The following is a 23112-nucleotide window of genomic DNA, read 5'->3' as shown; positions in this document are numbered from 1 at the left end:
AACATAAAGGCTTATATATTCTTTAAAGACTTCCTTTTTCAGTGCATAGAGACTGTATAGAACTTGTTTAAACTAATGCTGGAACAAATCTTTATGACAATTTATTTCAGAAGGGTAACCAGAAGATAAGTTAAGCAAGTGGAATAGGTTTGTAATTGTCCCTTGACACTGGAACTTTGAGGCTAGGGATAGGAGTTACACATAAACCGGTTTAAGTGATCAGAAATTGATTTAAACCTGCAACAGAACATACATTCAGGGCACATAAATCAGTTTTAAAATGGCCAAAACTGGTTTAAGAATACCTGGTTGAATGTAGTATCAGACTTAACTGATTTGGGTCAAACTGGTTTATGCAACTTCTGTCCCAGACTCCTTCCTGGTTAAAGTTAAACCAGAGTCATCCAGCATCCCAGCATGCTCTGCAGGCCTGGGCTGGGCTGTGCTAGCTGCTCTAATGAGCAGGGCTGGCCCTGCCCCTCTGCTCTCTACCCTGTGCAGGGATGGGAACTTGGCCAGATGTGTCCCAGCATGGCCCCATTAAGGTAAAGTGGGCAAGGAGGGGGTTAATTCTTCCCTCCTTCCCCTCTCCCCCTCCCCACCACAGCCAGCATCTGCCTGTCTGCAGATGAGTGGTGGAGGTGGAGGCGGCAGTAGTGGCTGGCAGACCCCTGTTGTGGTTCCTGGGGTCAGAAGGGACAGAGGAAGGAATTAACCCCCTCCCTCCCTTCCTTCCCACTTCCCATTAATGGGGCCATGCCAGGATGGCATCTGGTTACACTCCTGCCCCTGCCATTGGAGCAATGAGGGGCGGGACAGGGGCAGCAGTCTCTGGCAGGGTGATCTGGGGAGCGCAAGCACAGAGGGGCTTTATTCCCCCCATCCCTTCCCTGTCCCATTGGCAAATTCATTCCCACCCAGCCCCCACTAGGGGACCACAGCCAGGGTGGAGCAGCCCCACTTCTGCTTCCCCCCACCACTGAGGGGTGGGGAGCAGGGCTTTGTGTGGTGCTGCCTGGCCCCAGAGGGGGACTGTTCCCCCTCCTACTCCCCTTCCCCCCGCCACAGGGCAGGGAGGGTGTCTCTGTCCGGTGCTGGAGGGGGACTCTTCCTCCTCCTCCTTCCCCCCCTGCCGATGTGGGGCAGGGAGGGGGGCTGTATGTGGTGCTGCCTAGCCCCAGAGGGGGACTCAGTGCTGCTGTGGGGATGTGGTGCTGCCACGGGGAGGGGGGCCCTGTGCGGTACTGCCTGGCCTGGCCCACCCTGGCCAGGGGAGCAGCTGACACTGAGCTGCTCGGCCCTGCTTATCCCTGGCCAAGGTAGCCACCTGGTGGGGCCAGCCTGGGGCTCAGCAGCTATGGCTCAGTGACAGGGAAGCTGAGCCCTGTCATTGAGAGCAGACTGGTCTGGTGCACACAGGTGGTGCCTGGACAGGTGGTGGGTTACCTGGCTGGCTTGGAGGTGCTGTGGGGGCTCACGTGTCTGCAGTGAGTCCCTGTGGCAGGTGGCTGCCAGGCTTTGGGACTGCCAGTACCTCTGAGCAGGACCTGGTAGCTCACTGCTACTGGGCTGGGCCGGGCAGTGCCACACAGAGCCTCCCTCCCCACCCCGCCGTGGAAGAGTCTAGCACCTCACAGAATCCGCCCCCATGGTGATGGCAGGGGGAGGAGGAGAAGGAAGGGTCCCCCTCCAGGGCTGGGCAGCAGAGCTGTGTGCCCAGAAGCAATCATGGAGCCGCTGCAGTGGGTAGGACTCTCCCCCTCCTTCTCCTCCCCTGCCACGGTGGTCTGGCCATGTCTGTGCCTGGCCACACTTCCTCTTCCCCAACCCTCGAAACTCTGCAGGCCAAGTTGGAGGTTTAAACCCCTCCTCACTCTTCTGGCCTGAGCCATTGCAGGCATCTGCCTGCATTTCCAGAATGAAAAGTGAATATCTGTCTACTTGCAAACCAGTTCAATCATGTTTGACTAACCTGCAAAGTTTGAATCAATTCAGACTCTGCTCTGGATTTTTGAATGTCTATGTCTAGCCTGAATAACTAATCCATAAGCATCAAAGGGGAAAGCCTTTTAAAATTCTTGGGAATATGTACTACACCTGTATAGTTGGCTCAGGATTGCCAAAAAGAGACCTGAACTTCTGTTTGAGATATATAGAAGTCAAGAGATTTCATAAGAATGATTGTTTTGAAAAGCACTGGGAAAGCAGGAATCCTTAGCATATTTTCTCAATTTTTTCAAATAAAAAGAGAGAAAAGCCTACCAGTTTTCAATCCAATGACCTATTTAGTCCTTCATTCTTTTTCTTTATAAACAATGTATCTTATTTTTTTAAAACCCTAGAGCAGTGGTCACCAACCAGTAGATCTCAATCCACTGGTATATCTCAGATTCTCTTGGAGTCAATCCGAGGCTGGGTGGCGAACTGTGTGTGCACATGCATGCATGCATGCATGCTCCCCAGCCCAGCAGGTCAGTCCTTGGAGGAGGGAAGGGGCAAGGGCTAGATAGAGGCCCCCACAGTGAGAGACAGTGCCGCAGGGGCAGGAACAAGGATATGTTGAGTGGGGCCCTGGCCAGGTGGGACTTACCTGCTGGGGAGGCATGCCCCCAAACAATTTTTTATCCCTCTGCATTGCTCTGCGCCCTCCCCCTTCCCTCCCCACAGACTTACCTGCTGGGCAGGGGAGGAGGGGGAGGGTGGAGGTGCACGGCAGATCTTGGGTAGCTTTTAAATGCCAAAGGTGATCTTCTGCTTAAAAAGTTTGGAGACCAATGCCATGGAAGGACTCAAGACTTTGTTTATGTTCATGCATAGTATTTTGGCTATAAATCAAAGCACACTAAATATTTAAAACATTGCGTCCCTAATTCATATTAAGTGGATTGAAAGAAAAGAAAAATGCTTTTCCTATTTTCTTTCATTTTGCTTTAGCACATTGCATTGTTAGTATCAGGAAAGAAAAAGGTGGGGGGGAATACTACCCAATCCCTGAATATGTCCCTCTACAAGAGTAGAATAGCTCTCAGCTCAGTATGGTATTAAACAGATCCTACAACTGATTGATCTCAAGCACAAAGGCATGCCCTGGTGGCTAGACTGCTCGCTTATGGTATTCGCTTTTGAATAACAGAACAACTATGATGTTTATATTATGGATACATCACTGACAACTTTTACAAGAACATGCTGATTTACACGATAAGACAGTTTGTCAGTATGTAATTATGGTATTTACACTGTGGTTTATTGAGGGTTATGGTATAGGGAAATGATTCAACTGTAATAATGTTCTTTGTGATATTCTTACTTAAAAATGAATGTATAATTCACGACAACTAATTTATTGGATGGGTTTAGACTCCTCACAGAATAGCCATTTTCAAAGTGTGATTTTTCTCACATTTATTCAGTTTTAAGGGGTGAGTAAATTGTTTGAAAACATTAAAAACACCATGTATTGATTAGGATCAGTTCTCTACTGTTTGCCATTCATACATTGTTAATTAATGCAACTGGTCAGATAAATCATATGGCATTGTTTGTGTTCTTTAATTAGATATAAAGATTTCAACAAGTGATTTTTAAATTTGTTTTCTACAAATATTTTTTGCCAGAAATTTGAATATATATTACTAAAAAGAGTTAGTGGTATTTTCCTACCTTTTTTAAAAATAAACGTTTTCCTAGGTATTTAAATGTCTTGTACATTTGAAACTCATGTGTGGTTTAAAATATTTTTCATGTACCTAAAAATAGCAATCATTGTACAGATTTCTCTGTATTTACATGAAGAAAAACAATATTAGAGATCATATTTATGTGCAATAGGTCACAAAGATTGGTAACAAGCAGCTTTTGAATGGTTTCTGGAAGGTTTCCATAATTAGCCTAATGTATGCTATGAGAACAAATAGTGAATATAGAGTGACAAGTTATTAAAAATGAGCAGTGACCTTGGTAATACTGCATGCACAAAAGTGCTACAAAGCACATAAACATATGTTACTTCCTGTAAAAAATAATTTTCTGAGTTGTACATGTGTTCTCCATACGATGATGTAACGTTTATAGTAGCAAATAGATGCTTCAATCCTTTAGAATTAAAGAAAAAAGATTTTAATAAGTAAATATATATTTTTTCTCGTGGAGACCTTATTACTTCAACTGCTTGGCTTAAAAAATATTCCACTCACCTCAATGTTTCACGTTTAATGTTTATGTTAAAGTAAATTTTAAATAAAAAGCTAAGAAGCTGTGTTTGCAATTTGGCCAGCAAACATAAAAATGGATTTCAGCACACAGAATAACAATTTTCTTCTCTTGGATAATGTTCTCTTCCTGGCATTGTAAAATGAGACAACCCCAGTGGGGGATGCAAGAGTGACATGACAGGAGGACAGTTTGTGTGCACCTAATTGTGGGGTGCAATTAAAGGTGAAAATCATAATAATGAAAGATGCAAATAACCTAGTAAGACATTTTGTCCATCCATTTGCTGATGTAGAATTGCTACTGTCAGAGTATTGTCTAGTGTGTTGTTCAGTCTGGATTTATCCAGTCTTTGTCCAGTTCACCACTTCTCTTAAATGAAGATTCCTCTACCTGATGAAGTCCAAGAATATCACAAGTTTAATTTTGTGCTACTGTTATTCCATTTTAATAGTAAAGCAGAAAGGAATATTCTATGCGTGTACTAGACAGTGACAATATCTCTACTGCAGTGATAATAAGTACTTCAGGTTAGATTGTGTTGCATATCAACTGTAATATGAATATACGCGCGTGAATTTTCTTTTCATGTGGTGGCTGTTTCAATCTGCTGATTACCCAGGTATGTACTTGCAATATGCATTTTCATGAATCGTTTTCTTTAATCTTGGTTTATTATATAGTTCTTCAGCTTGGCTGCACAGGGCTGATGCATAAGAAAGTAGAGATATCAGAGACTCCATCTGAGCGGAGTAGCTGTGTGGAAGTACTAGCATATTAAATGTGAATAGGGAATAAGTTTAGAAAAGCATGTCTCTCGGGGTTGTATTTTTTAAATTAGAGGAATAATGAATGGATGGAAGGGATTATACAGGATTAATCATACTTGATCAGATTAGTGGTCTGTATAGTCCAGTCTTCTGGACTAGATGGTGAAGTTTCATCATAAAATTCTCTCTCTTAACCTGAGCAGTCAGCCAGATTGCAGCTTGTTCTCTTGGGAAGAAACATTGATGGAGTCAGGTATTTATCTGATGCTATACTGTTTATTTTCAAAGCATATGCAAAAAGTTGTGTTTCCTTCAAATAAGCGGGATGCTACAGATCTATATTCTTCTAAATAAAAAGTGCTATCATGCTGATCAGCTTCAATAAGGTTTCAGCAGTTCTCTGTAACAATAACCTCTGTCAGCTGATGGAGTCCTATGTGGTTCAGCGGTAGAATCCTTGTCTGCTGCACTGGAGACCTGTATTCAGTTCTTGGATGCTTATACAACTATAGCCATGGAGGCACCAAATGTCTGGATTCAGCCTGGCCTTTGGATTCTGTCTCAGTGGTCTAAAGGGGAGGTGGACAGCCTTCACTCCTCCAAAACACCTGCCTAGGCATATGTGTCGAAGGTCTGGGTGACCTCTCACGCATACACCATGATCTGGAAGGATTGACAGTTGTCAGCTGGTGACTGGCTTATTACCACCACCACAAAAGTATTTATTCTTTAAAAACTATCTTTTGTCTTATCTAATGGGTAATGTTTTTCTTCCTCTCTCATGCTTCTTCTTTGCCTTCTTTTATTTGCATATAGTGTTGCTGAATGACTTAGTTTAATTTACCAGAAATGCAGCCAATGTATAGATTTCAGGGAGGTAAGACCACCATTAAGGAGAAGTCCCATACTAGTTAAGACATGGTTCTTGGTATATTTCAGCTATGACTCTCTTAAGATGGAGGCAACTCCTGAAGAGGTGATGGTCTAGTTATGTGGCCACAGCAGGATTGAGCCCAGTACCTGCCCGTGATTCCTGTTACAGGTTGACATGAGGGGTGGTCTCTAAATCTGGTGCTCAGTGCAATCAGTGGTTCCCCTGGGCCCTGGTAGCCTTGCTAGCACCTGGGAGTATTTATAGCAGAAACCCTTTTTTTCCAACAGCCTTTGCTGTTGGCCATAACCACTGCCATGCTGTATATGAGTGGCATATGCTCAGGGCAAATGGTGTAGGTCCTCACATTCTGAATAGGGGCACTACCTGCAGGTACTTTCCTCTCTCCAAGCAACTAATGACCATTGGGCACATGGTATAGTGTTGGCAAGCCCTCATTGGAGCTGGAATTGGCCAGCTGAGATATGTCATGCCCTTCCCCAGGCCAGAGGTGGTGCTGACAGCCTGCATAGGGTGTTAAGCACTAATGGTCTGTCCAGCTCCTATGGGTGTTAAGCACTGATGGCCATTTGGGGCAAGCAGTAAAAGCCCCTAGGTTTCTGCTGCTGCCCTTTAAGGCTTTCAAGCTGAAATTGGGATTTGACAGATCCCCAAGTGTAACAGGGGGTCTCCTCAGGGCCGATCTCTGTGGCCCGCCCACCTGTTCTTGGGCCAACTGCCCGCCTTCTCGCCCGCCACACCTTGATGTAATTGATTCACTAATTGATGTCACTCAAGCAGGAGGCTACCCATTTTGGTGCCCCAATGCCAAGGGGGCGCTCTCTGCAGCTCCTTTCCTCCCCAGTACCGCAGCCCAAGCCTCGCAGATGGCATCTTGATGGTCATATCCTCACCGGCCCCCACACTGGGCCCCAGAATCATCCTAACAGGACCCCTCCATGATCCCTCCAATCAGACGGCCTCTCCGCCTTCATTCGGGCTACTAGCCCCCCGAAACCATTTTCCCCTCTCGGGTGTGGTCCCCCCAGGACCTCTGGCTACTAGCCCTGGCCCACCTCCAGGCCAGTCGGGACCCCAGGCCCCTGGCTCTTGGGCGTCCCTTGCGGTGGGCCCCTGGCCCTTTTGACCCTCCTGGTCCTGGCCCCAGCATGGGCCAGTCGAGGGTACTCTCTTGTTCGGGTCGGGTCTCTAGCCCCTCACTCTCTCTCAGGGTCCGCCCTCTGGGCCCTTCACAAACACAGGGGTTACCCACCTGGTGGTGGGGGCTAGGGGTTAAGGTGCCCCGACCCGCCTTTCACCGGGGTGGTAACTGGCCTGGCATTTCCTGGGGGCTCCCGCGCCACTGAGAGCCCCACCAGGCCACCCACTCCCGGCAGGGTGCAGTTTTAGGTCATGCCCAGGACCAGGAGCCTCCTTACCATCCCCTATAGCTCCTCCCTTATCTCCAGATGATCTCAGCAGCCCTCCGGCCAGGCAATGTTGCTGCCTGGCCTCCAGCAGCCAAACTGCCCTGTTTATATAGGCAGCCCTTAACTCCAAAATGGCTGCCCTCGTCAGGCACCTGGTGGCTGCCAGCTCCAGGCCCTTAAAGTGGCAGGCACACATAGTGCCCTGCCACACCAAGCCAAGGTCAATGCTGTGGTAGCTCACCAAATGAGCTCAGCACTGTGACCATTCGAGGAATTCTTGGTCTGACCAGGCCATGATTCCCTTCTTAAGGTCATTGAGAGGAATAGACTTGACCAAAACCAAGCTACAGGTGGTGGTGACTAACTCGCCATATTGTCATGGCCATATTATCACCTGCCTTGCCTCTCTTCGCAACATTTTTTCACATCCAAGTTCGACTATCCTCAGCTGCACTGTGTTTCCTTTATCAGGTTGTTTCCAATTCAAGTTGTTCCTTCCCACTGCACTGTTTTTCTCTACAGTTGGTCAGTTTTGTGCTGATTAAAACAATCATGCAATCAGCAGATGGATTTTTAATGGATTCATGGCAGTCGTCACTTGACTTTTGTCTCAGGTCAGACAGGCCACCTGGGCCTTCAGCTCTAATTAACCCAAAACAAGTCCCCCTCAGGGGTCCTATATATATATTAGTGGTGTTTAATTTTAATTATGAAATGATGTGGATTTGGGGTTAGTTTTTTAAATTGAAAATTGGGGATTTTTTTAAATCAGAGAAAACCAGGATCCATGGTCATCATAAATAGCCTGTCACTGAGAGAGAATATTGCATTTGTGGGATCCTAATACCATATGAGGATGAGAATCTTATAGGTGAATGTTTAATGAATTGTCCTTTTTTGAGATTATAAAGCATAGTGTGCGGTTTGTGAAAAAACACTTCTGTATCAGCAAATAGAAAGCATGTGAAAGCTGCATGACCTTTCTTCTTCCTTATGTTTCTTTGGTTTTCTGATTTCATACTGGCATACTCTCGAGGACAGCAAGAGCAACAGGAAAGTAGAATACAAGGGGCAAACTGATGGTTGTATTCATGAGCTGGAGAGTTTTCTATGCTTGTTTCATTCCTGATTTTTGTATTGTATGTATCAGGTAAAAATATTGTTCTCTCATCATTCATGTGTCAATGCTATCAATTTCCTACCAGGAGACCTCCCAAAGAGATTAGATCACAGGATTAGAGCAAGTTAGAAAATTTCCAGCAGTGTCTTTTCTTCCATTGGAAAATGCCAATTCTTAGAAATATAAATGTTCTGCAGAAACTTGGCAATATTGATGAAACTTTCAAAGAAACCAGTCTGGTTTCCCATAATCATTGGAAATCTGTGTGTTGTCCAGGCTCAAGGAGGTAAAGTGTCTTTTAGAATATGCATAATTCCTGCTCGGATAGGAAGTCTGGCCTCCACACAGTTTAACCCAAAATGCAAACAGAAGAGGTTGCAACCTCTGCCTGAATTTCTTTTTCCAGAAACAATGAAATGGAGAACATGTTCTTAAGAAAAATACAGAGTCTAACTCAGGTACCTGATAGAAATGACTCAATTTTGTCACAGAAACCTTCCAGTGTTTTTGCAAATCAGGAAACATTACTGGAGACTTCTGGTTTAGGATTGTATTGTTGAGATACGAACATTTTGTGCAATATGCTTCAAACCCAGGGCTCCTATGTAGTGCAAACTTCAATTAATTCCTTTAAGAAATGTGTATTGTGTGATTCCAGTTTATTTATAGCAGCTGCAGCAAAAATTAAGGTAACTTCAGTCATAGTTTCATAGCTTCATAGTTGGTAGGGTCGGAAGGGACCTGAGCAGATCATCAAGTCTGACCCCCTGCCATGGGCAGGAAAGAATGCTGGGATCAAACGACCCCAGCAAGGTGTCTATCTAGCCTCCTTTTAAAGACCCCCAGGGTAGGAGCAAGCACCCTTTGGAAGTTAGTTCCAGATCCTAGCCGCCCTGACTGTGAAGTAGTGCCTCCTGATATCTAGCCTGAATTTACCCTCCGTCAACTTATGGCCGTTATTCCTTGTTACTCCCAGTAGTGCTCGGAGGAACAGGGACTCTCCCATTGCCTGCTGGTCTCCCTTGGCCAGTTTATAGACAGCCACCAGATCCCCCCTCAGCCTTCTCTTGTGGAGGCTGAACAGGTTCAGGTCTTGTAGCCTCTCCTTGTAGCACCTGCCCTGCTGCCCCCTGATCATGCAAGTGGCCCTCCTCTGGATCCTCTCAATGTTGTCCACATCCCTCCTGAAGTACAGCGCCCAGAACTGGACACAGTACCTCATCTGCAGCCTGACCAATGTCATATAGAGGGGAAGAATCACCTCCTTGGACCTGCTCATGATGCATCTGTGGATGCATGACAAGGTGCAGTTGGCTTTCCTGACTGCGTCCCCACATTGGCGGCCCATCTTCCTCTTGGAATCAATAATGACTCCAAGATCCTTTTCTGCCCCTGTGCTGATGAGAAAGGGAGTTCCCCAGCCTGTAGGTATGCTGCTGGTTCTTTCTCCCTAGGTATAGTACCCTGCACCTGCCAGTATTGAATCCCATCCTAGTCTCATCCGCCCACCCCTGTAACCTGTCCAGATCCAATTGCAGCCTGTCCCTCCCTTCTAGCATGCCCATTTCTACCCACATCTTAGTGTCATCTGTGAATTTGAACAAGGTGGTTTTCACTCCCTTGTCCAAGTCGCTGATGAAAATGTCGAACAGTGCAGGCCCAGGGACCAAGCCCTGGGGAACCCCACTGCCCACATCGCTCTAGGTAGAAAATGACCCATCCACCACCACTCTCTGGGTGTGGCCCTCCAGCCAATTGGTGACCCATCTGACTGTGTAGGCATCGACACCACAATCTCCTAATTTTTTAACGAGAATGGGGTGAGAGACAGTGTCGAAGGCCTTCCTAAAGTCCAGAAAGACTATGTCCACCACGACACCTGTGTCCAACGATTTTGTGACCTGGATATAGAAGGCCACCAGGTTGGTCTGACAGGACCTGCCTCTAATGAACCCATGTTGGTTACCCCCAAGCATACACTCCCCTGCTTGCCCCTCGCAGATGTGCACCTGGATAATTTTCTCAAAGAGCTTCCCCAGGACTGAGGTAAGACTAACAGGCCTATAATTTCCTGGGTCTTCCTTCCTCCGTTTTTGGAAAATGGGGGCCATATTGGCCATTTTCCAGTCCTCTGGCACCTTGCCAGAGCACCATGAGTGCTTGTAAAGCTGTGCCAGGGGTCCTGCAATGACCTCTGCTAATTCCCTCAGCACTCGGGGGGGGGGGGGGGGAAGATCGTCAGGACCTGCTGATTTGAACACATACAGTCCCTCCAGAAGTTCCCTGACTAGGTCCTCTCTGACCCTGGGCCTGACTGTGCCTCCCCTGGGACCACTGGGGATCCTGGTGGTGGGGATGACTTGGTCCCTGCTCAGAAAATTGGACGCAAAGAAATTGTTAAATAGGCTAGCTTTGTCGTCTGGTGAGACCACCAGATTTCCTAGCGTGTCCTGCAGAGGCCCCATGTTACCCTGAACCTTCTTTCTACTCCCTATGTATTTAAAAAAGGATTTCGTGTTATCCTTGATCTGGGTCGCTAGTCCCAGTTCCACCTCCGCCTTGGCCTTCCTAACAGCCCCCCTACAATCCCAAGCAATGGAGGTATAGTCCTCCCTGGTGATGGCCCCTCCCTTCCATTGGGTGTATGCCTCCTTTTTAGCTTTGAGACGTTCCTGGATGCTTTTGGTAAGCCATGGGGGCTTTTGAGCACTCTTGCCCCCTTTGATCCATGTTGGGATTGCCTAGTCCTAGTTCTTTAACATTCTTACACATTTAAAACCATATTTTTCTATCATGAAAATGTTTTCTTGCCTAAGGATCTAAAGAACTTATTCTGTTATGTGAGGACTTTTTTCCTGACAATGGAAATCAGTTACTCATATGTAGTCAGCATTTGTTTCACTGAGATGTTTTTCATTGAGATGTATTCCACTGAGATGTTTCAGCCTGTTTTGTTTTTAAAATGCACAATACTGCTAGCTTAATAGTAAATGCATATCCCGTTTAATCTGAAATGTAAAGGTGGAAGTGGAGGACAAATGAGGGAAAACCATAAAATGTTATTCAACACTTGAGTGTTATGGTCAGCACAATTGTCGACATTGTTTTCCAGATCTTGTTACGTGAAAATAAAATACAAAGAGAAAAATATTAATGAGTCTCAATATGCTTATTAAGATGTTTACTAAGAAAGAAGTCTTTCATGCCCTGCCATCTCTACCTTACCCTTTTTTAATTAACAGCCAATTGCTAGTTGTAGTGGGGGAGAGGAAAGCAAAGATTTTCTTCTCTCTCTCTCTCCCTCTCTCTATCTCTGTCCAGTGTTCCCTCTCAAGGAGGGAAGAAAGAATACTGGCACTTACTTGGTGGGTTTAGAAGTTGGCTTTTAGTTCTTGAAGATGAGGGTACTTCTGATTCTCTTCTCACTTATTCTGATTTTATACCTATATATTCTGATTTTATACCTATATAATTCCTTTATTTACTTAGTGACCTTTATTTATATTCATAGAAAATTAGAATCCAGCCCATTGTTTGTAAAGGCCTCGATTCTGCCATCTCATGATGTTCAATAAGGACAAGTGCAAAGACCTGCACTTAGAACGAAACAGTCCCATGCACTGGTACAGACTGGGGGCTGACTGGTTAAGCATAGCTCTGCAGAAAAGGACCTGAGGGTTACAGTGGACAATGAACCAACAGTGTACCCTTATTATGAAGAAGGCTAACAGCATACTGGGCTGCATTAGTAGGAGCTTTGCTAGCAGACCAAGAGAAATGATTATTTTCCTTTATTCTGCACTGGTGAGGCCACACCTGGAATACTGTGTCCATGAGGTCCCTTGCAACCCTAATTTTCTAGAAGACCTAGAAAGCATAGTCTGCATGCTCTCTTAAGCTTGTATGCACCACTGGAGTACCTGTTAAGGCATAGGATACAGGGCAGAATCTGGCCCAAAATGTGTTTTGAGTTCTGTTCCAGTAAATCAAGGAACTGATCCTGATATAGAAATAAGCCTCTACAGATTGTTTTAATTTTTAAAAATTTTTTTCACAAAACCTATATGAAAAATGTCTGTCTGTCATACTTTCTTGTTTGGAACAAGAGCAGACCGTATAGTGGTCTCCCTTCTGCGCCTGTTTAGTGTACTAATAGTTGACACTGGCATAGCTCAATGAATGTGTTTTACCTGAGTTACTAATGACACTCATTAGCACAGTGTGATTAGAAGAAACAACTTAATTCATAGTAATGTAGGTGAACATTGTGATTTGTTTGGGAGGATTCCAAAATCAAAGTTGAATTAATATGTACATTTACCTTGAAGTTAAATGACTAACCAAACTGTCCCATTAATATAGATCCCAGACTACCTGACTGTAATTCTACCAGCAATGGATGTAGAATACCCTATCTGCTAAGTTGATAATGATCTATTTACTGTGCCTTTGATTAACTTTAATTTTAGTCAGGTTAAAATCAACATCACAATCCTACAAGTTTCCAAAAATAGTTCAGTGGTCTTGATTTTCATGTATATTTGTTTAAAATAGTTCTTAATGAGGAGAATCAAGCTCAGCAGATTTATCTAAAAGCTCTGTCTTTGTTAAGCATTTTTAGGATATGGGCACATCTAACTTAGTCTTGTTTAAACACAGTTTAAACCTGAAACAGACAGATATACAAGCCTGTTAAACTGGTTTAAAGCTACCTGGAATGGTTTAAAAGGGCATCTGGAATAACAGGTACCCTTTTGAACTGGTTCACAGTGTACTGGTTCAGTGGTACGTGTAGACCCCAAGCATGCTATGACATAGGTCCGGTTGGTCTTCCAGGCATACCGTGCTCATCTGCCCTGTAAATTGCTTGGGTTTTTTTGTGGGCAGGCACATGGAGTAGCTTACAGCTCTGTGGTTTTGTTCCTCTTGTTATCCATTTTCAGGTTTCACTTTTCTTAATGTTTTTCTTGACTGTGGTCTGTTTGAATTCATAAATTCATTTATTTTTACTCCCAAACTCTCAGCATTTTTTAGGAGATAGCAACATTTCATTCCATTTTTCAGGGTTCTTATATTAACAAGTGGCTACTCCTCTTTATATGCTATAGGAGTTGGTTCTGTTAGTGTCTGGAATCCTCCACCACCAAATAAGTGAAAAATAATCATAGGTTACTTTATTTTATTGTCTATGAACACTGTATTTACTATGGTTATAGTTGGTACAGTGTGTGGGAAGGAGAACGTGGCCCTTAAAAAAGATATACATATCTTTAAAACCTCTTGATTTAACTGCTTTATTTGTATTTGTTTGCTATGTTTTGAGGTGTTGCTTTATTTTATGGGTAAGTCACTATAATTAGATATCTGTAAGGAATTTTAAAATCAGTTGATCTAGTAGAGACTGGGAATGTGTTAGAATGGATAGAACTCATACGTTAAGATGTCTTTGCATCTAAGAAGAACTGCCCTATGAGCCTACGTTGAAAATCGAGCCTCTCTGTGACTGATATTCCTTAGAAATAGCCTTTAAAAGGGATTCTTGCAGAGGAGAAAAATGGCAGAAAGAAAACACAAAATACTTAGGTAAAGAAAGAAATCGATCTGCAAAGTTGTCACTGCTGCAGACCATTTAGTTCCATGTCTGATGCTCCATTCAAGCTGTAGCATGTTTAGAAGCTTGCTTTAGTTTTCCCGAAGCTCTGATGTCAGATTTCTCAATAGAAAAAAGCCATACTATAGTAAGCTGAATACGTGATCTGCACAATGCCCTGAATTTTAATGTTTGACTTGTTTCAAACAGCTCGGAAAGCAGGCATCTTCTGTTCAAGGTCTGAAAATCGGAGAGGAAGTTTTAAATGGAGTCAGAGACAAGATTCTGATTTTTAGGTTTTATCAAGTGCATAGAATTTAGTTTTTATGTTTTTTCCCTTTTCATAGATTTATACGGATTGGGCTAATCACTATCTAGCGAAATCTGGCCATAAACGCTTGATAAAGGACCTGCAGCAAGATGTGACTGATGGAGTCTTACTGGCTGAAATCATCCAGGTTGTAGGTGAGTGAGTTTCTTTTTTTTGTACCATGTACACACCCACTCAGTCAGAGCCACTGCTTGTTTATCTCTCCCATAAACATGGGAAAAAAGAAATTGAACTGCATGGAATTAAGATGATAATTCTCCCTAGGGGCTTTGATAATTAATTTGATAAAGCCTGTTGTTAAGGGATTGTGGAAAAGTATTTGATGCTCTTGATAAGATCTCCTGACATAGCAGTATCACCCAAGACAGCTGAAGGGAAAAGGCAGCTGATGAGCTTTTTTCTGTTATGCTGTTTGTAGCCTTGCCTGCCTTTTCATTATCTCTACTACCATTCCCTTATTTGGACTGGTCTGGAAATAATTCACCACAACAATGGTCTGCTATATTGAACCTGCCACCTCCAGTTAGATCTGAAAAAATCTCTGTGCAGTTAGGGAAAGGGGAGAAAATGTTTATGTGGAGGAAAAATGAAAACTTTCATGATGTTTGGACACTTATCTTGCTGGGATCCTTTGACCCTAGCTGACTTCCTGAGCTTGGGGCAGGGGGCTGGACTTGCTGATCTCCTGAGGTCCCTTCCAGCCCTAATGTCTATGAAATGATCAGGCTTATTTATCAATCCAAGAGCCCAAAGGTTATAGGCCTGATCCTTTGAAAAGCTGGGTATCCTCAGCAGCTTGCAAGACTGGGCCCTATATAAGGCTCCATATTCTCTCCCTGTTGACTTGGGTCTAGATTCTTCATTAGTTCCGTTACAGATTCATCTGTCTGGTGTTTGGGATGCCACAAAACACATGGATGGAGCAGTGCTGACCTACAGAAACTGGATGCCCATTGAGAGAGGGACCTCAGGTGCAGGGGCATGTGGTGTGTGGTGCCCCAGACCACACACAGGGAACGTGAAAACATGAGCTGTACCGGAGAAATGTGAGCCCTATCATAATTTGCTACCTGGAAATCCAGGTAGCAAAAAAAAAAAAAAGCAGGGAAAAAAGCAGTGCAAAGCATTCATCTATATCATGCCCTGGAACAAATGGAGGGCTGGCAGTCCAAAGCAATGCTTTGGCTGCTGGCCAGGCTCTGTGTTGCCAGATCTGTGCCCCCACTGCACCAGAACACCAGGTAATACTTCTGGGGACAACACAGGTGCTAGCCCAAGCCTTCCCTACCTAGAACAATTTGCTGTGCGCTGACGTGCATGCGCAGAGCATGTAATAGGGTACAAAGCAGTAGTAAAAATTTGTGCCACTGCTATTTGTGCCTCTACATGCATATGCTCCTGTACTTGGGGACCTGTCCTAAGAGGCATTAGAGTAACTGTTGCTATTGACAGAAAGTGTGACAGACTTGAGATGCAAATTAAGACATCACTGAAATAACAAGACATCAGAGCTTGCATATGTATATCCATTAGATATTCAGTGCACAGGAGTTAGGACTGTGAGTTAAGGTTAGGAATTTATGAACCAGACAGTCGGCTGACATAACTAAGCATAACTCCAATGACTCCAATAGAGAGAATGAACTTACACCACATGAGGATCTGGTCCATTCACACTGAATAAACAATACGCCACCCAATATCTATGTACTTGTCTACATTAAATGAGGAAATTTCATAGGTCTAAAACAGTCTTGGCTATTTATCCACATTGACTTTTAAAAGATATTGAGCACCTGATTGCCTTTTGGGCTTTAGTAAATCTGTCTGTCCATATACATACATGGATGTACATTTATATGTACATTTGTGTTTAACAATGTTATGCAAAATCCCTGTGTAACCACATGCATATAAAAATACCACCCTAAACACATTATACCTACCTATGCCAAATAGTTGAAAAAGTCAGAACAGCTAACTCTTCCAAAAGTATTTCATAGTTATTGTTTCCCAAAATCTCTGATTTTATTCTATTTTTCATTTGCCTACCTTTTCTCACTGCAGCTACTGCAGTGTTGGTTCTATTGCTCTAAGACATAGCTGTGAAAGGCTAAAATGAGGTAAAGGATTTTTTTTTCACAGAATCCTTTTCCAAATAAAAGAAAATCCATGTTTAAACACACACATTTTAATCCCCCAAATTGGCAGTGAAAGAAAAATATTCATTTGCATCTACTATCTTTTGACCTTAGGCAAGCTGCATCTCATTGTCAACGCAGACGTGGTAACTTCCACACATGGAAGTGGCTTTAACTGCAGCTACAAAATCAAGACCTGTTCTTATAAATAAGGATTAGCACAATGGAGCTTTGTAATGGTATTGCTAGGTGCCTTTTCCCTTCTGCATGCTGTGCTGTCTGTTGTCTGTAATGGTAGGTAGGAGTAAGCAGCCATGTCACAAAGATATTTTTCCTTTTTTGGGGGTTGATTGGGTATCTAGTGATTATCCCAAGTTAAAAAGAATCTATTTAGGTGAAGTTGGTGATGAAAATTCCTTGTGTTCACTTCAGTTTTGTACTGAAAAACCTTTGAAGTTGGTATGTCAGTGCTAAAGGTGATTTGCAAAGGAAAAATAGGTTTGCATATTTTTTCTGAAGAGTAAAGAAGCATTTTTAAAGTCTTTTGTTTTCTCCAAAATTAGTTTTTTCTTCCTCTTTTTATGAGAAATTTAAATTTTTGTTTATGCTTTGTTTTTTCCTAGAAGATTCCAAAGATTGTTAGAAAACTGATAGAATTATGCTATCAGAGATGCTCTATAATTAAGCTTAATTAATTAAAAGATGATATGATTTTTATTTGGCTGTTTAAAACACACTGTTCTTTTTGTTATCATTGATTTAGTTCAAATGCCCAAATAACACAGCTGGGAAAATATATTACTATTCAGTTTTTAACATCCATACTGCTTCAGGTAGTGGCTAACAAAGCTCAGAATCCACATCTGAGATCTATGAAAATAACCTCCAACAAAACAAATGAAAAAACAAGCTACATATTTCTGACATTTCTAAGGGGAAAATAACCAAATCGTATCTTTTATTATAAAAATGCAGTCTTTGGAGCCTTCATTATGTATCATAAGGAAGCAAAAAAGCATAATTGCATGTAAAGAACTTACAAATGCCTGGACTGTAGTGATGTAGATGGGCATTTAAAATGGAAAATCAGTCACTGAGAAATGCTTTCTGAATACGTTGGTACATTAAAGAGATTTTGGTTTCAGTTGGACTAACACACAGGCTGAGATCTTCAAAGCTACATGATAGATTTGAATGCCCAGTTCCCATTAAATTTTGGACAGCCATGCGTCACACGTTTTTTAGAGAACACCTGTTGTCCTCGTTAGCTTTTGAGGGAGGATCAACACTTTGCAGGGTCAAGTCCAATAGAAGATCAACTCCACAGCTCAGTTTTGCAAAAACATATGCAGGTGAGTAACTTGACTCACATGAGTTATTCGCATTCAAGTCAGTAAGACTGTTCACATGGATCAAGTTGTGAACAGTGTGTATCGGCAGGATCACAACTAATTTATGTAATGCTGACCTTTTGAAATGAGGTGTGAGAGATCAATGTTATCGCTGTGCATTGTTACAGAGGTTCACGAGGTCCAGCAAAATGAATAAAACAATGAAAGGACAAACTTATTTAGGATTTTATAACAAGGTAGCATTTTCATTCGCCTTCTATTATAACTTGTCATCCAAATTTGCAAAAATGGAGAAATTCTACAAATATCTGAAACCTTATACATATGAATATCCCATTGAGGATAGAAATATATATCATTACAGCTACATAAACATTTTAAGAATTAAAACTACTTGTAATATAGCATGTCAAATTGTCAGTTGGGTGTCTGTCAAACCTTCAATTTACTAACTTTAATCATAAACCAATCCTAATGTCAGTGTCCACTGATACCTGGAATGTTCCCTGAATTTTGGTATTGATGAGCTGTGGTCTTCAAATATTATTTTGTTTGAGCTAAGGAACAGATACTAAGGAGCTACTACATCTGATTTCACACAGCCAGCTAATGGTTCTGCTACTCTGATCAGGTGGAATACATATTTCAAGATTGTACTGATCTGAGAACACAGATTTAAAAGCTGGATTGCCATAGATAATTTGTGCATTGTGCAAAAACAGATATACTGTAAAATGTTGTTTCAGGCATACTTTTTTGCAGATAAAAAGTGAAATGAAGTCTAAATGTTCAAGACTCATGCCTACAACAATAATCATAAAAGCTGACCTAGTGATAAAACATTTAGTTTTTCTTGCGATTGTAGTTTTTACTGACAAATTAATAGAGGAGACAGTTCTGCAGTTGAAGTAAATGGGACTTTCCACTGACTTTAACAGGACAAGTTTCAGGACCTCACTTTAATTAAAAATAATTTATTTTATAGCACAGTGTTTCTCACGTCACAATATTCATGGTTAAAAGTGATCATAGAGCTATGTTCCAAACATAGTAATATCCATAAATAAAGTCCAGTAGTTTTCTATGTTGCCAAACTGCTGTCTTTGGTGTCACTTGACTGATCCCTCATGTTACACCATAGCTCACTAAGGGCTTTTCTACATACGGGTTTATTCAAGAATAGCTATTCAGGAAGTTACATGGGGAAATGGTTTATGCTAAATCAGGAGCAAGCACTTTTAGTCCTGAACAAGAATGTCTATATATGGAATTCTTCAGGAATAGTATTTCACATTTAAATTTGTACAAACCCTTATTTTAGAACAACATTCATGTGTAGACAAGTGTTAAATCTGAGACATCAGATTATGAATTTAGGTTCCATTACAGCATTTGGCTCAAGAGTAAATAGGATATGTTTGATCATTCTTTGGGTGAGACCTTAAACAAAGAATTATTTTTCTGGATGAATTTGCAGGTGAAAATTAACAACACTTTATAAAGTATGCTGGCCAACATTCCTTTACTCAAGAAAACATTTTATGTGGTCCAGCAGTGGGTCTGAGATGCTTGTGAGCTGTCACGTTTGTAACAAAAAAACCAATTCATTACACTACTGTGCACTGAGTTGTCTTTTGTATAAAGAGTTTTATAAATCCAAGCCCATTCTGTTCTATCTGATCCATTTTAGTTTCATTCCTAACATAATTTTTCATGTGTTCTATGGAACGACATTTGTTGAAGCCTTTTTCAGGGTATGCGTACCTATTTATATAATTGGGGCACTGGCAGCTGCCTGACTGACAGATTTAAGTTTATAACTGATAACAGAGACTCTTTGGCCCTCATGCTATCTTATATTTTTGTCTTTAATGATCCATCTCACAATAATGTAATGAATCCACCACAGCAGAAATAAAGTCTAAAGATTCTATTAAGTTCTCTTCTCTTTCCTTTGATTCATATCCTGCCTTTTGTCACAACCCAAAGTTGTGAGTTTTTGTTTGTGTGTGCTTCGGCATCGCTAAATTATGTTCCCGCTAAATTGCAGCTTCCTTGCATGGTGGAGTTCTCTGCTGCAGAAGAGAGCTCTGGTGCAACGGAGTATTCCCGCCAAATTTGTAGCTTTCTTTGCATGGTGCATTTCCTTTGCATCTCAGAAATGCATGGTGCAAAGGAGTTCCCGCCATTTGTATGAAGATTCGTGCCACGTTATTGGCCGATTCTAATACATGCACACATGGCGACTAGCAATTGGCTTGCTAGCCGTATAAAGAGCTTGGGTGGCTTCCGCCCAAGTTGGAGAGAAATCGCTTAGAAAGCGTGAAGATCTCCAAGCGCTGCGGATCCTTACGGACCCAACGCATTTCTTAAGAAGGCAACAGAGGTTTAAACCACCTCTGGCCTCTCCCCGTCGCCGAGCGCAATCCTAGACGTATCCCTTTCCTATATACTGAAGATCCAAACCGACGGAGCTTTAATAACTCCGGGGCCAGAGAGCCGAACCAAACCCACGGCGCTTCGACAACTCCATGGGAAAGAAATTGCTGAACCCGTGGAGCCTTAACAACTCCGGGGCCAAAGAACTGAATTTGTCGTAGTCCTCCAACGAGGATTTAAGCAGAGCTGTACCTGGAAAACTGTCCAGCCTACACCGCGACCATCTTGGGTGTCAGTAAATAATCTTTAAATCAACCATTATGCCTCTGTGACTAATTCTAGCCTGTGCGTGCCTTGCCGCCGTACGGTCTCCTCTGGCCCCGCATGCCCGGGCTGCTGGCCACAGCCCGCGTGCGCAAAGACGGGCCCGGCTCGCCCCCGGCCCGCACACCTTTGAAAAAGAGAACAGTATCTGTTCATATAACTTTCGTTACAGTGTAAGCTGATTTGCTGTGTCCAGCTTACTAAAGGGAAAAGAAAAAGGCCATCAAACCCCTTCAGTTTATACATCAAAAATCTGCAGACACTTAGAAAGCTCAGGGTGACATTCATTTAATCTGCATACACTCAGATTACTCTGGTTTTAAGATGAAGTTTCATGGGGAGAAAAAGAAATCCTACTTCCCAAACCAGGATCCATACTTGGGGATGTGCTTCTTGTGCAGGGTTTTAAAGATAATGGATGTTCCTAATTAAGGGTCTATCGAATTCAAGGAAGCAGCCAGCCAATTTCATAGGCAGATCATGGGGCTTGCTGCCATTTTTGAGACCCTATCATGGTGGAGCCCCCATGCCTCTGATTGGCTGAGGGCTGCCTATGCCTCCCCCAGCCCACTATGCTGGTCATCTATGACCCAACATATGGAGGGAAAGCAGGTAGGTGGCAGGTGGAATAGTGAGGCCATCATTATGAGTAGGGACCAGCCAAATCACGGTTGTGCAGATTTCACCACAATTGTGAAATTGGGTGATCTCCATGAAATCTGCAGGAAGAGGGCTGTCTGTTGTGTGGCCTCACCCCTTGCTGCTGATAGACTAAGAGGGCTGTCCATTATGCAGCCCCACCCCTCACTGCTGAGGAGTGGCAACCATCCTGCCTGCTTGCTTTCATACCAGCAGCAATGTTCATGCCAGGCTGCATGGCCGGGAGGACTACTGGCTTCCACTTGGGAGCCAGTACTTTATTTTTACTAAGTGCTTTTTCCTCCCCCCATGGATTTCGTGGTGATCACCCGATTTCATGATTTCTGTGAAATCCGTTCAATTGTCATTTGGGTAGGTCCCTACTCATAATGATGGACTCAGTATTGCACCCCCAACCCACCTGCTTTCCCTTCATGGCCAGCACAGAGCATTCTTCTGCATGCCAACTGTTGCCTTCAGTCCCCTTTCTTCTTGGTGGTGTGACTGAGCACTCCATGGCCATAGTGACTGAGCACTCTGAAATACCCAGTATGCTTCCTCTCAGCCTCACTGAACATACACTGTCACCAGGACTGACTTATGTAGCCATATACAGTAAATATGAGGGGAATGGAGGAAAAAACCAGGATAAAGGGAAATAACCGCAGCGGGATCCACAGTGAAACCAGAACCCAAGGAAGAACCCATGCATATCATCAGCCATGCCTTTATACAGCTGCAGCAAGCCGGTGACGTCAGCAACAATTGCCGGCCGGTGGAAATAAAATGGGCTGTTGGCAAAGAGGGAGGAGGCAGAAGGGTGCCAGCAAGGGCACCAGTAGGAGATGTCTGTTCAAAGCTCCCACAGGAGCGAGGAGAGCCAGAGGCTGCTTTCCCCATCAGGGAAGAACCCTCCAGCATGAGCTGCAAGCCGGAGACTGCCGGCTGCTGCAAGAGGAGCCAGAAGCCAGAAGCAGCTCCCCACGACTGGGAGCTCGGGTATAGGAATAGAAGGGTGCAGAAGCTCCCCAACGCCAGTGGCTACAGCAGAGGAACTTGGAAGACTGACACCATTCCCCGTGCCAGACCAGGTGGGATCACTGAGGGCCCTGGGGAAGCTGGAGAGGCACACCAGGTGGGAGACAGGAGGCAAGGGCAGCATTAGGAGCTGCAAAGCACAGCAGTCCACAGTGTGATGCTGAGCCAGCAAGTAACCAGGGGACAGACATCCACTGGGGGACCGCAGGGGGCCTGAAGAAACAATAGGCTGGGAGTCAGGGGAGAAGAATAGTGGTGGAGTCCACAGGACACTTTGGCCACATACAGGGCCTAGCCTATACCCATTGGGCCGATGGCTGGGTGGTCAGCAGCTTGGCTGTGGGGCCCGGCAAAGGGACAGTTGAGGTCCCTTGTAGAGCAATGGTGGTTCTTTTTTTGTGTGTGTTTATGTTTCCCCCTTTTGGAGGGGCTGAGGGTTGGAGCTTCTTTGGGAGCCATAGTGTTATTTAAACCCTGGGTTGATCTTTTGGTCTTAGGGAAAAGGTGGCAGGCTTGCAACCCGGGCAGGATACTGTAGGGCTGTAGCCAGGAGAATCACCCCTTCCGAAAGGGGTCAGGGGCTCAACGGTTGGGAATCTGGCCGGAAGGACAACTGTGACCCGTGAAGGCTTGGTGTAAGGGCGAGGTGCAGGGGAGGTGGAGCCTCACAGAAGATCGCCGGATAAACGTCCCGCCGTCTAGAGACCCCACGTGGTCAGACCCTTCACTGAAGTAATAATATTCAAAGTCACGGCAGGTGAGATTGGGGAAGACCATATCGGAAGCAAACACCTTCTTGACAGACCACCGGGGGCGGTAAGGCAAGCACCATCGAACTTCTGGGCCAGAGCCGCATGGGACCAGATGTTCAAGGCCAGACGGTCACAATGTGAAATAAAATATTCATTTTTAGAT

The 23112-nt window shown here is 43.7% G+C and overlaps 1 protein-coding gene across 1 annotated transcript in view; it reads left to right on the top strand.

Annotated features, from left to right (window-relative positions):
• NAV2 (neuron navigator 2) overlaps positions 1–23112 on the top strand; it is a 417342-nt gene that overhangs the window by 115064 nt on the left and 279166 nt on the right. Inside the window, exon 2 of the mRNA XM_059722729.1 lies at positions 14341–14458. Coding sequence (XP_059578712.1) covers positions 14341–14458 — 118 coding nt within the window. The remainder of the gene's footprint in view (positions 1–14340; positions 14459–23112) is intronic.

The sequence above is a fragment of the Alligator mississippiensis genome, chromosome 2, assembly GCF_030867095.1.
Source record: "Alligator mississippiensis isolate rAllMis1 chromosome 2, rAllMis1, whole genome shotgun sequence".
In the NCBI taxonomy this organism is placed as follows: Eukaryota; Metazoa; Chordata; order Crocodylia; family Alligatoridae; genus Alligator; species Alligator mississippiensis.
The sequence above is the reverse complement of the archived record's forward strand: the minus strand, read 5'-3'. Positions and strand labels throughout refer to the sequence as shown.